General features: G+C 41.8%; 4 protein-coding genes across 4 annotated transcripts in view; 2 read left to right on the top strand and 2 right to left on the bottom strand.

The window, feature by feature from the left end:
• Positions 1–14,470, bottom strand: part of LOC140281516 (tripartite motif-containing protein 16-like) — a 285,220-nt gene that overhangs the window by 192,739 nt on the left and 78,011 nt on the right. The gene's annotated exons all lie outside the window — the stretch shown is intronic.
• Positions 1–14,470, bottom strand: part of LOC140281529 (arfaptin-1-like) — a 95,466-nt gene that overhangs the window by 30,774 nt on the left and 50,222 nt on the right. The window lies entirely within an intron of this gene.
• LOC140281519 (tripartite motif-containing protein 16-like) lies at positions 5,506–8,353 on the top strand. The gene has a single exon (XM_072375956.1). It carries the CDS (start codon positions 5,538–5,540, stop codon positions 7,185–7,187), a length of 1,650 nt encoding a protein of 549 aa, XP_072232057.1. The 5' UTR covers positions 5,506–5,537; the 3' UTR covers positions 7,188–8,353.
• On the top strand, positions 8,988–10,757 carry LOC140281518 (tripartite motif-containing protein 16-like). The gene has a single exon (XM_072375955.1). It carries the CDS (start codon positions 9,076–9,078, stop codon positions 10,741–10,743), a length of 1,668 nt encoding a protein of 555 aa, XP_072232056.1. The 5' UTR covers positions 8,988–9,075; the 3' UTR covers positions 10,744–10,757.

The raw sequence follows: 14,470 nt of genomic DNA on the forward strand, positions 1-14,470 counted from the left end.
CTCCTGATCCATGACGTCTGGCCTCTGCTTCCACATTAGCTGAGCCGTTTATGCACGGCTGCTCGCACACAAATGCCCCGCTACAACTCGATACTACCTCCACCCTCACATGCGTTCACACACAAAAGCAGCTCCAAGACGGACCCCTTAATGTTCGTGATCGTGAATCTGTGGGAGACCAACAAAGATGTTACAAAAGCATGTCACCGCAGGTGAAGAAGCATCTACGGAAGTTTAAAACTGTTAGGATTTACAACTTCTGTTCCACATTTCATAAATATATTTAATAACATTGGTGGAAGTAACACAACTGCAGTGGAAGTATTAAAGGCCTTTAGTAATAACTTAATTTGTTACTAATTAAACGGCTAATTACCATCCTTCTTAGTGGGCGATGCTTTATTCAGACGCTTTTATTCAAAACCATAAGGTAAAGGGTGTGGCCCAAAGGACCGCTATTTGATTGCATATAGAGGTGTCAGGATTTCAACCCATATCACACATGAAGGTGGTCATCTTACCACTATACTGTCCAGTCCAGACCGCGCTCTACAGAAAGTAGTGTGTCCAGTTCTATCCCTAAAAGCCCTCGTCCCTAGTTGGGCTCGAACCACCAACCTTTCGGTTAACAGCCGCTGACCGATTGCGCCACAGAGACCTGTTAAAGGCTAATACTAGTTTTATTATTACCGACAGACACTCAGAACTGTAACCATTGTTCTATTAATATGAATAATATAAGAATGGATGCATCAACCTTTGAGTCATCTAACACAGCACGGATGAGACCACCCCTCACTCAAACTAAAGAAGTTTAAATATCCCCTATATTTGTGGCTTTATAGCAGAAACATTGAGTCTGTAATGCATAGTTTATTTGGGTTATATTCATGCATGTTTTTGTGTTTGCTGCCCTGTTATTTGTGCTGCTGTCTGTCTTGGTTCGAACAACACTGAAAGGAAGGTTATTGATCTAAAAGAGTCTTTTCTTAATCAAATACAACATTCATGTTAACAGTAACATTGTTTTGATGTCTTTTTATGCTGTATTACTGTAGAATGTATGTTTCTGTTGTGCATTTTGAGACTGGTGACTCTGGGGATATTTACAGCTGAAGCTGGCATCCAAATGAAGGATGTACAGTTGAATACTCAGACACCTGTACCTGGTGAGCCATCTGGGTTTGTTTGGCTTAAAAGTTGCTCAAAATAGTGATAGAGAAGGAATGGAGAGAAAAAACAAGAGAAGATCGGCATATTCCGCCACAATATACTTTTCCATGAGCTGAGTTCTTTCAGTGGGTCCTTTTCTTCTAACTCTTGTATTTTAGCCACAGGAGCCGGGGGCTAAACGCAGTTCTAAGGAGGAAATGTCAGACCAAAAATAGCCCTACTGGGAGGGTTTTGTGGGCTTTTCAGAGCCAAACACTTCTGACTGGTCCAGTATTCCCAGTATTTTACTTCCCCCCCTCCTGTCTCAGTCATCTTTGGTTTAATACATACAGTAGCTCATAAACGCTGTCATTTTTTAACCATATCGTACAGTTGTTACTGATGAAATCAGAGCAATAAAATGTTAATCTATGATTTTTGTGTGGGCAGTGCTGACTCTCTGGAGAGGACTGTTGGGGGAGAGAAACACACTTTGGCAGACCTAATATAACTAATCTACACTGTACCTTAGTCCCAAGGCTTATCCCGGCTGCCATTGGGCGAGTCGCCAATCCTTCACAGGGCCACTTTAAATTTAAAACACATACACTTATGGATCACATTGAAACCCTTCCAGAGCTTCGTCTTGTTAAACATTCGGTACCAATTTTTTTGTGAATTAAAGAAAAATGAACACTTCTTCCACTCTGGGGATTCTGTAGAACATTCTGACTGGTTTATGATGTCATAATATCAGCAGATTCTGTTCTGTCTGCAGGTGTTCTTCTTCTTGGGAATTTTAGCACATTTCACACCAAATCAGCTGACTATAACACACTATAAGCTGCATCCAAACAGGTAAGGAAACTGGGATTTGTTTAAGATGTCAAAGACGTCGGTGTCACTTTTAAGTTGATTTGCATTGATGTTTCTTATGTTCTTTAGATTTTTTTGCAGTGTTAATGCAGAAGAAATCACTATGAAGCAGAAAGACTCCTTCAGTGTTCATTTAGCTACTAGTTTAAGATTTGTGAAACTATATCTCCTTGTGCTCAGAAATGGTTTTGACACGAAAGGAAGCTGTTATGACTATTTTCAGGTTTGAAATGACTATAAATATTTTGTGCTATTTCTTCAAATGTAAAACTTTTATGTCAATTCATGTGCAAACATTTATTGGAACAATGAGGTGGCTAAAGGGGTGAAAAAAATATATATATGTACATCCCTGTTCCTTCTCAACAGTAATAACTTCACAGACAGGTTGTAATAGTTGATACTAATGACATTATGTCATCTTAAAAACCTTCTTGCACATACTACTACAAGCCTTGTTTTTACTGTTTTTGAAACATCTTCAACCCTGATTGCAAGCTTGGGATTATCTTGCCATTTTTAAACAAATGTGCACTTCTGTATGTTTAATTAGTTACACTGTAGTAGCTGCTAACATTAACCAGTGACAGCTGGTTCTTATCATCCCTTGAAATTAGAAAAGGAGTATTGTTTGTTTCACTCATTATAAAGATAATAAAATTGAAAAGGTTCCAATTTTTGTTGTCTCTTTCTGACTTTTCAAACTTTAAGACTTTTCTAAACAAATTAAAACATTTTTTTAGATAAGTCAATAAAAGATGGGTTTTTACTGATCTGGAGAAACCCTGTAAATGGAAAAAACTAAAAACTCAAAGGCTAAATGTTGAAATGCCCGGCATAAGATTTCACTCTTAGAGTTTCTATGCTGATGATACAGTGATGTACAACAGTCAATGACACTGTTTCACACAGAGCTGTAAATAGGCTGTGAACCACCTCAATGTTTTAAATGGTAGATGGACCATGTTGAGTTAACTTCATGCTCAGGAGCAGCTGCTCTCTTTGTACTCTTCAGGTGAATGGCATCAATGCAACCCAACTCTAATAACACCCCAGAGGCTGCTATGAAGTCAGTCCAGCTGACACAGATGCTGAAGAATGTTGGTTTTATAGTGAGGAAACCCTTCATTCACGCATCATTCTGTGGTATTTGAGTATTTGATGTAATCTTGAGTCAAAAACATCTGAATTGGGGCTAACAAGGAGATAAAAATCATAAAATCGAGATGGGACACCACGTAGAGTCACTAATCAAAGCAAACAAGCTTGCTGTGGTAGCCACTGACATCCATATTTTTTAGAGTTTCTGCAGCTGTCACCAACCAATATGGCTGCTTCATTTTTCAAACTTTATTGACTTATCTTTTCTTTTTAATTTGTAGAATACCAACAAACCCCCGACAGCAGCCTTCACACAGGACTGCCATCCTTTGGACACCACACAACGGTAAAAAAACTTCTCAAACTACAATGAAAATCTCGACTAATCAGAGAAAAAGACTATTTCTACTGCTTCTTAAATTATCAAATTAAGTATTAATTGTCTCAATACATACACAGACATCACTGGATGATGTGGACAAATGAAAGTTTTGTGTTTATTTCAGTTTCCTATTTGTATTAGCTCTAATAACAAAGTGCCACCATGTTCTTAATCACCAACCGTTTACGACAGGAAGTGTAACATCCTGCCTGGGACCGATCCAGAAAACTCACTGATAGTCCGCGAAGCACTGAGGATGAATCTGCCTCACCATCTGGTTCTCAGAAGTGTCCAGAACAGGTTTCATGGCAACGGCTCGATTTTTAATGACCTAAAAGATCTGGTCGTTGACCTGTTTGCAAAAAGAGCCTCAGAGGACGGGGAGGTTCCCATGGAGACAAATCAGCTGGAAGATGCAATGATGATGAACAGCCCAGTGGCGAAGAAGGCTCTGAGGATGGGTGTCCCTCCTCACCTCATTAAGCCAAAACTTCGTGCCAAGATCTTATTCAGTGGGGCATGCTACCCTGATATCAATGAGCTTCTTTCAGATTTGAACCTGAAGTAGTGGAAAACAATAAGATGATAAATAAAAGTTTTCCTGAGTTGCATTGCATAGCTTTTAATGCTTTTACACAGAAAGAATTGGTCTTTTGTCCACATGAGGTTATAATTTATCGAATGAAATTCAAAGAGAGCATTTGCCTTCATATACCCATAGATTATCACTTGTTTTGTCAGTTTTTAATGTCAAATTTCTAAGGATACAAATGATAAAGTCACACACCAAGTCACTGTCATCTCTTGAGCCGAAAGAAAGAAAGAAGAGCTATTACTAGAGGGAACTTGTTCTTAACACAACGGACTGGGGCAGCGTCCTCACTGCTGCTGACGAAGCCTCAATTCATCTGTCCATCTCTTGCTCCGGCTTGTCATCACTCATGAGTAACAGCTAAAGATACCTCCGCTTTCGGCAAGGACTCATCCCCGACCCGGAAAGAGTATTTCAACCTTTTCCGGTTCAGAACCATGGCCTCTGGCTTGGAAGAGCTGAGTCTCACCCCAGCCGCTTTGCACTCAGCCATGACCCACTCCAGTGCAGCTGAAGTTTGTAGCTTTAAGAAGCTCCTAAACAAGACGTCCGACTACAATATCTCAAGATCCATTCATCCATTTTCTATACCGTCAATCCGTTAATCGTCATCTTTTTAGGTAAGTCATCTCAAGATCCTGTCCATGAAAATCCTGCGGTGACGGTGATAAGGGTCCGGTCAAGCAGAGTCCAACATAACGATAACATAAACGAGTTCGACCTTGTGCCAACAGTGTGGACATCTCTTACTTTGGTTGTGCAGGAACTAAACAACCTGTAAAAGCGACTATGCCACACTCCCAGAGCATCCCCCACAGAATCCGTAACGGAACAGTCGTAACCATTGTTAAAGTCAACAAAACACGTAGACTGGATGGTCAAACTCCCCCAAGTAACTCTGCGAGGGTGAGGGTCTGGTCTCGATCCAGTCTGTAGGTCATTAATCATTTATTTTTAGTTTTCCAGGCTGTAAAATGAAATCACCTTTGCACTATGGTTACGAACCTGCTGCGTCTTGGAATGACTTTTATTTCAAAATGATATGACTGTTCTGTGTCTGTTCCATATTTGACTCTTGAAGCAAAGGCTGCATTGATAAAAACAGTTATATATTTATTTTTCCTTTGCAGTTTAACTTAATGATAGTTTTCAAACTGCTCCTCTTACTCTTATCAAAGATAACACCTTCTTCCTCCTACTATAAAAAAGAGAGAACTACACTTTGTCCACATATGTCTTTGTTCCCTCCCCTTCCGATTTACAAACCTGCAGATGGGTGTAACCAAACTGTGCTAAACAGTAAGAGCTGATTGGTTCAATTCACTGAAGAGACGCAAGTTGATTACATCAGACTAGTTTCTTTTGAGAGGAAGTGAAACTCACACAGTCCGCAGACTAACAGTCAGAGCTGAAATAGCGCAAAAAGGAGTTCAGATGGATCAGGAAACCTTCTCTTGTTCGATCTGTCTGGATCTACTGAAGGATCCGGTGACTATTCCCTGTGGACACAGCTACTGCAGGAACTGTATTAAAGCCCACTGGGATGTAGAGGATCAGAAGAGAATGCACAGCTGTCCTCAGTGTAGGACAAAATTCATACCGAGGCCTGTGCTGGGGAAAAACACCATGTTAGCAGCTTTAGTGGAAGAACTGAAGAAGACTGGACTCCAAGCTGCTCCTGCTGATCACTGCTATGCTGGACCTGAAGATGTGGCCTGTGATTTCTGCTCTGGAAGAAAACTGAAAGCCATCAAGTCCTGTTTAGTCTGTCTGGCCTCTTACTGTGAGAAACACCTCCAGCCTCACTATGATGCTCCAGCATTAAAGAAACACAAGCTGATCGACCCCTCCAAGAACCTCCAGGAGAACATCTGCCCTCGTCATGATGAGGTGATGAAGATTTTCTGTCGTACTGATCAGCAGAGTATCTGTTATCTCTGCTTAATGGGTGAACATAAAGGTCATGAAACAGTCTTAGCTGCAGCAGAAAGGACTGAGAAGCAGAAGGAACTCGAGGTGAGTCAACAACAAATCCAGCAGAGAATCCAGGTTGGAGAGAAATATGTGAAGCTGCTTCAGCAGGAGGTGAAGGCCATCAATCAGTCTGCTGATAAAACAGTGGAGCACAGTGAGAAGATCTTCACTGAACTGGTCCGTGTCATCCAGAAAAGAAGCTCTGAGGTGAAGCAGCAGATCAGATCCCAGCAGGAAACTGAAGTGAGTCGAGCCAAAGAGCTTCAGAAGAAGCTGGAGCAGGAGATCACTGAGCTGAAGAGGAAAGATGCTGAGCTGCAGCAGCTCTCACACACAGAGGATCACATCCAGTTTCTGCAGAACTGCCCCTCAGTGTCAGCACTCAGGGAGTCTACACCCTCATCCAGCTTCAATATCCGTCCTCTGAGGTACTTTGAGGATGTGACAGCAGCTGTGTCAGAGCTCAGAGAGAAACTACAGGACATCCTGAGAGAGAAATGGACCAACATCTCACTGACTGAAGTGGATGTTTTACTGCAGGAACCAGAACCAGAGACCAGAGCTGGATTCTTAAAATATTCCAGAGAAATCACACTGGATCCAAACACAGCACACACACAGCTGTTATTATCTGAGGGGAACAGAAAAGCAACATTTGTGAATCAACAACAGTCTTATTCTAGTCATCCAGACAGATTCACTTACTGGTTTCAGGTTCTGAGCAGAGAGAGTCTGACTGGACGTTGTTACTGGGAGGTGGAGTGGGGAGGGAGAGGACTTTTTGTAGCAGTCACATACAAGAACATCAGCAGAGCAGGAGACTCACATGAATGTTTATTTGGATTCAACCACAAATCTTGGTCATTATGTTGTGACACAGACGGTTACAGATTTTACCACAACAAAGTCCAAACTCCAGTCTCAGGTCCTCAGTCCTCCAGAATAGGAGTGTATCTGGATCACAGAGCAGGTATTCTGTCTTTCTACAGCGTCTCTGAAACCATGACTCTCCTCCACAGAGTCCAGGCCTCATTCACTCAGCCGCTCCATGCTGGAGTTTTGCTTTTCAATTATGTTGGAGACACAGCTGAGTTCATTAAAGTGAAATAGACAGAAGTCAGTTCAGGGACAGTTGGTTAAAATGTGTTTTAGTTTCCACTTTATTTAGTCTCCATCATTGTTGAGTCATTTCTTCACTGCACAGAGATCAGCTGTCAGTCACACTTTATGGGTGGTACTTTCACCTCTTAGTGGTTGTTGTTTCGTTGATGTTTGACTTTGTTTGGGTGGAGCTCCTTCCTGTGTCTGTTCAGTCATGGAGGCCATCACTGCTCAGAATGACTTTTATCCTCCTAAACTAGCACTTCTGCCCTTAAAAATGGAAATGTTTCTTTGCTCAGTATAGTTAATGATTTCTTTCTGATTCACTGACGTGTGTTCAAACTGAAGAGTTGCATGATGGATAAAGCTGTTTTATCTCAAGAAGTAATTGAATTATTATCTGATTTCTTTACTCAAACATTTCATAAAAAGCCAGAGATACAGATGTGTAATTATGAAGGTCTAAGTATTGCAGTTTTCCTCCTAAAGCACAGAAATGAACAGGGCTCATGTTTTTCTGTATGCCGTAAACAACAGTACCACCAGAATCCACTAGATGGTGACAGAATACAAAGATTACTCCTTAAGTTTTCATCCATCATCACAGTTTGTGATCTACAAGCTGGGTTTCCATTGGACTTTTTTGTCAACATGAAGAAGATATGAATACCAAAAGATGACCGCTGATGATGAAATTTAAATGATTTGATGCAATGAATTGGTAAAATGTCCATAAAATATTTATTATAGGAACATGGCATTGTTCTCATTCTGTAAAACAACCTGAAACTTTGCTCAGGATCTGTTGAGGTGCAACAAGCCTGATGTAAAGAAGCTTCCTTTACATTATAGACAAGCTGTGATCACATGGTTGGGACTTTATTAGTCACTAACAAATAGTAGTTACAATTGAGAAGAGATAACATGTGACACGTTGAGTTATTCATTTACTTTCTGTTGACACAATGATCGTTGGACCTTGATTTTTTCATAAAACTTTATTGATGTAATGTGTGTTGTTCAAACTCCAAATTTACATGATGAAAATATGTTTTTCTCATGAATACACAAATCTTTTATTTTCTCTTTATTCAGGCTCATTTTTAAGCTTGATGCAGAAAATGTGAAACTAATGTGAGAGAACAACTGAGGCAGTTTTCCTCCTGGAACACCACAAAGTATAAAGTTCACGTTTAAAGTACAACACTTGTCAGTTGATTTTTTTCTTGTTGCCTCACATCACTTTACAACCAACAACCACCTGATGGAAACAAACAGATTTCTTTAAACTCATATAAATGATCCCAGTTTGTGATCCCACTGCTGCTGTTTTCTTCAGGAAAACCAGGAACATGTTCGAGAATAGAATAAACTGTCAAATAAAATGTTTGTGCATTTTGCTTAAAGGCTTTTAACATGAAATACAACTTATATTTTGATAAGATCTCATATTTCTTATGTTGGTCATAGACTGAATAGTGTTCTAAAAATCATGAAAACGTGGTGTTTTACAATAATGTTGATATATCTCCAAACCCAGAGATCAAAGAAAGAATCAAATATGAGCTGATCAGTCTATTCAAATGTGCTCTATAAAAAAGGGTGAGACACACAGTATCTGCTTCAAGCTGCTCCTCCTCCTGGAATCAGACCAAGTCTAATAACTCCTCCTTCTTCCTGTTATGAATCATAAAGAGCCTCACCTTGTCCACATATCTGCTCGTTTCCTCCCCTTCAGATCTAAAATGCTGCAGATGGGTGTAACCAACCTGTGCTGAAAGGTCAGAGCTGATTGGTTCAATTCACTGCTGAGGCGCAGGTCGTTTACATCAGAGCTCAGACCAGTTTCTGTTGTAGGGAAGTGAAACTCACAAAGTCATTGTTACTGAGAGCTGAAATGGCGCAGAAAGGAGTTCAGATGGATCAGGAAACCATCTCTTGTTCGATCTGTTTGGATCTGCTGAAGGATCCGGTGACTATTCCTTGTGGACACAGCTACTGTATGCACTGTATTAAAGGCTTCTGGGATGGAGAGGATCAGAAGGGAATCCACAGCTGCCCTCAGTGTAGGGACACTTTTCTACCGAGGCCTGTCCTGAAGAAAAGCACCATGTTAGCAGTTTTAGTGGAACAGCTGAAGAAGACTGGACTCCAAGCTGCTCCTGCTGATCACTGCTATGCTGGAGCTGAAGATGTGGCCTGTGATGTCTGCGCTGGGAGGAAGCTGAAAGCCATCAAGTCCTGTCTGGTTTGTTCAGCCTCTTACTGTGAGAAACACCTCCAACCTCACCATGATGCTCCACCATTAAGGAAACACAAGCTGATCGACCCCTCCAAGAACCTCCAGCAGCACATCTGCTCTCGTCATGATGAGGTGAAGAAGATGTTCTGCCGCACTGATCAGAAGTCTATCTGTTATCTCTGCTCTGTGGATGAACATAAAGGCCACGACACAGTGTCAGCTGCAGCAGAAAGGACTGAGAGGCAGAGAGAGCTGGAGGGGAGTCGACAGCAAATCCAGCAGAGAGTCCAGGACCGAGAGAAAGATGTGAAGCTGCTTCAGCAGGAGGTGGAGGCCATCAATCAGTCTGCTGATAAAACAGTGGAGCACAGTGAGAAGATCTTCACTGAGCTGATCCGTCTCCTCCAGAAAAGAAGCTCTGAGGTGAAGCAGCAGATCAGATCCCAGCAGGAAACTGAAGTGAGTCGAGCCAAAGAGCTTCAGAAGAAGCTGGAGCAGGAGATCACTGAGCTGAAGAGGAAAGATGCTGAGCTGCAGCAGCTCTCACACACAGAGGATCACATCCAGTTTCTACAGAACTGCCCCTCAGTGTCAGCACTCAGGGAGTCTACACCCTCATCCAGCATCAAGATCCGTCCTCTGAGGTACTTTGAGGATGTGACAGCAGCTGTGTCAGAGCTCAGAGAGAAACTGCAGGACATCCTGAGAGAGGAATGGACCAACATCTCACTGACTGAAGTGGATGTTTTACTGTCAGAACCAGAACCAGAGACCAGAGCTGGATTCTTAAAATATTCCAGAGAAATCACACTGGATCCAAACACAGCACACACACAGCTGTTATTATCTGAGGGGAACAGAAAAGCAACAGTAATGAAACAACAACAGTCTTATTCTAATCATCCAGACAGATTCACTTACTGGTTTCAGGTTCTGAGCAGAGAGAGTCTGACTGGACGTTGTTACTGGGAGGTGGAGTGGGGAGGAGGCGGAGCCCGTGTCGCAGTCACATACAAGAACATCAGCAGAGCAGGAGACTCAGATGAATGTTTATTTGGATTCCACAACAAATCTTGGTCATTACGTTGTGACACAGACAGTTACAGATTTGACCACAACAAAGTCCAAACTCCAGTCTCAGGTCCTCAGTCCTCCAGAATAGGAGTGTATCTGGATCACAGAGCAGGTATTCTGTCTTTCTACAGCGTCTCTGAAACCATGACTCTGCTCCACAGAGTCCAGGCCTCATTCACTCAGCCGCTCCATGCTGGAGTTTTACTTTTCAATTATGGAGACACAGCTGAGTTCATAAAACTGAAATAGACAGAAGTCATTTCAGAGAATATATTATAGGGGACACCCTTTCGTAGAGGGGAGGGGGGGTAGGGGTGGAGTTAGGGGAGTGGTTTCAGAGACATCATTTTGGGTGAGATATAACTGTTGAGTGTATCAATGAAATTATGTTTTATTTCAGAATAAATGAAAGAATGGTTCTTTAAAGAATACGAAAGGTTGATTTTAGGAGAGAAGCTGCCGTGGGGTTGAGTCTGGATGGGTTCAAAAGTTAGGCTGAAAGCTCTGTGTATATCTATATATACCTGGTATGGTTGGACATTCTTATCTGAGGCAGTTAAGCATGGGGGTGGGGGTGGGGTGTTTCTCCAGATGTCCATGTTTCTTCATCTCCTATCTGGACACACTGAACACATTTCTAACTGTTATTCTTCTGAACCCGTTGAACAGGAGTTGGAGGTTCTGTTTTACCACGATTGGACTTTGACAAAAGAAATTATGAGAAAAAAAGGAACAACAATTATAGCTACTTACAGATTTGATTAGTGATGTGAAGGTAAGCTGTCAGTTAGAGTCACAGAGTTCTGTTTTTACACTTCAACTCTCCTTTCTCTGCATCGTGTGTATTTATCAGCCTCGACATCACAGAGCAGTGTGTGCATGAGAGTGTGTGTGTGTTGGTGGCGTGCACAACTCCAGCTGCCATGTTGTGAAATAATGCAGGCATCCTACAGTCTGAGAGACAAGACAGACACAAGAGGGAAATGGTCTCGAGCAAATATACCAAACAATATAGAAACATTCAGTTAAATGTCTACTTTTATTTTTCACTTTAATTTTTTAACATCCAGCTAATTATGAGATATTAGTTCATATGAGATAAGGAACAAAATAAAATAAAACTCAGTGATCTGACAGAACAATGTGATTTTCACCATGTTTGTTACAGAAATCAAAGTAATTATGCAAAAATGTCAAGAAAGATTGTTTAAGAAAACCCTTGAATCAGGTTCATATGCACAGGGAGCTGTTAATGTAATCTCACACCAGCTGAATATCTGCATCTGCACCGGGCAAGAATAACTCAATGGCTTTTAAATGTATAAAAACATAAAAACATAAATGTTTTTGTTCTCCTCATAGTTAGATTATTCTCAGTGTTATTAATCTGTGCTCCAACTGAAGCTTTGCATGATAAATAAAGCTGTTTTATCTCAATAATCAACTTAATCTTCTGCATTTATTCCAACATTTCAGACAAAGCCAGCTATCCAATTTTTTTTTTTATTAATCACAGTTTAACTAAGACAGTTTTTCTACAAAAATACAGCAATATACAAATATTTTTCTGTTTGCTTTTCACAACAGTATCAACACAATCCACTCAATGACAACAGAACACAAATATTACTCCTGAAGTTTACTTATGTTGTTGGAGTTTTTGATCTTCAGCGCAGATAATGGTGAAAAGTCAAAACGTAAATGTTGTGAATGTCCAGCATGTATTAGTTTCAAAATGAAAGATTACCACATGGTGTCATCCTAATGGGGAGTTCTTTGGTTAATTCTCAGCACAATGTAAGTAAATTTATGTATGATCACCAGTTCCTACTTGGAACATCTAACAGTTTTAAAGCCATGAAGTCAAACAGCCAGGTGAAGCTCCGTAGTTTTGGACTGCTACAGCCTGCAGACGAATTTGTAGCGAAGGTCCCTTCCTGAGCAGACCAGTGCAGGAGGAGATGAGGGCAATGCGACAGGAAGCGCAAGCAAGGCCTGCGGAATGGGCTACTAGCTAAGCTAAAGGCTAACTCACGTGGAACACAACTTACATCTGTTAGCCCGATTTTTTCATTGGAAGCCCAAGAACAAGCTGGAGAAATCGTTTATTAAAAAAGTATTTATTAGTGGTCACAAGTAAAGTATATTGCAGCTGGACTCGGAGTGCCAGAGGAGGAAATCCGTCAGGCCGAGCCCCGATATCCGGAAACATGTCATATTTATATTCAGCTTTATCTCACAGAAGTTGTATTCACACTTGTCAGAGTATAATTGGCCAGTCTTCAGTGCCATGATCAGGTCAGCTGCTGTCCTTGTTGTGTTCTTTGGATGTGATAAACAATGTGTATGTGCTGTTTTTAGGCGTGTATCTAATGTACCAGACCTATCTACTCTACTAGAGATGTTTTGTCTGACCCAGTTGTTTATGTCATTCTAAAGTCTTGGACCCTTTTAAGGTCCTACCAGCTAGGAACATAGGTTATTTAGGAAAATACAGAATATGAATTTATAATGTCTAAGATCAAAGCCAATTATAACACATCTATTTTGCTTGCTAATGTCTGTTCCCTGGAAAAAATACTGGACTATCTAAAGTTGGATTTAACAACAAGACGGAATGCGAGAGACTGCTGCGCTATGATCCTGAAACATGGCTCAACTCGGCCTTCCCAGATGATGCTGTTAGCTTGGAGGGGCTGACGACTTTCGGCTGGATAGGAGCCAAGCTCTTAGTGGTAAATCCTGTGGTGGCATATATAATAAAAACAGATGGTGCGTCAACAGAGGAGTTGTATCAAATCAGTACTTTCTTGACCTAGAGCTTCTTGCTGTACTATGCAGATCGTTTTATCTGCCCTGGCAATGTACCAGTATTAAAATCATGGAAGACCTTGGCTCTTTAGACCATGTCTGTGATACTAATGCCTGCATACAGGCCCCTGTTGACCAGAGAAAAACCCATTGTAAGTCAGGTGGGGGGTTGTCCTGAGGGAGCAATGGAGGCCTTACAGAGTTGGTGCAACTAACAATCCCCATACTAATGTGGAGGAATATGTTGCATCTGTATATGCCTGTATTAAAAAATGCAGAGGACCTCTGGTGCTGGGATGAACAGCTCCACCAGGGCCAATGAGAAGCCACTGATGATGCAGAAGGAATACTGATTGATTTCAAGTCTGGTGATGTGGTTGTGCTCAGAAAAGCCAGAGCCAATCTTGACTGCTATAAGAACAGCAAAGCTGAGAAGCAACACCAGGCATGTGTGGCAGGGGATTCAGGCAATGGTAGATTACAAGGTGATCCACTGTGTGATAACCCAAACCTCAATAAAAATTGCACAGTACTGAAGCTCTACATGGGCAAGCCTTCCTTTAAAACATCCATCCATCCATCCATCCATCCATCATCTACCGCTTATCCGGGGGTCGTGGGGGCAGCAGCTTTAACAGAGAAACCCAGACCTCTCTGTCCCCGGCCACTTCCTCCAGCTCTTCCGGGGGGACCCCGAGGCGTTCCCAGGCCAGCCGAGAGACATAGTCTCTCCAAGTGTCCTGGGTCTTCCCCGGGGTCTCCTCCCAGTGGGACGGGCCCAGAACACCTCCCCAGGGAGGCGTCCAGGGGGCATCCTAACCAGATGCCACCTCATCTGACTTCTCTCAATGCGGAGGAGCAGCGGTTCTACTCCGAGCCCCTCCCGGATGACTGAGCTTCTCACCCTATCTCTAAGGGAGGCCCAGACACCCTGCGGAGGAAACCCATTTCAGCCGCTTGTATCCGCGATCTTGTTCTTTTGGTCTCTACCCACAGCTCGGGACCAAAGGTGAGGATGGGAACGTAGATTGACCAGTAAATAGAGAGCTTCGCCTTCTGGCTCAGCTCCTTCTTCACAACTTTTTTTCCTTTAAAGCATATGTGCACAATAATTTATAACATGAGAAAGCACTGAATCTCAACATGAGTGATGTCTGTAAAACCT

The sequence above is a fragment of the Leuresthes tenuis genome, unplaced genomic scaffold (genome assembly GCF_036924035.1).
Source record: "Leuresthes tenuis unplaced genomic scaffold, fLeuTen1.0.hap1 SCAF_22, whole genome shotgun sequence".
NCBI classification, from domain to species: domain Eukaryota; kingdom Metazoa; phylum Chordata; class Actinopteri; order Atheriniformes; family Atherinopsidae; genus Leuresthes; species Leuresthes tenuis.

Bases quoted from the DNA above. Each gene is read 5' to 3' on its own strand.
- LOC140281519 (XM_072375956.1), top strand. From the start codon at position 5,538: ATGGATCAGGAAACCTTCTCTTGTTCGATCTGTCTGGATCTACTGAAG.
- LOC140281518 (XM_072375955.1), top strand. From the start codon at position 9,076: ATGGCGCAGAAAGGAGTTCAGATGGATCAGGAAACCATCTCTTGTTCG.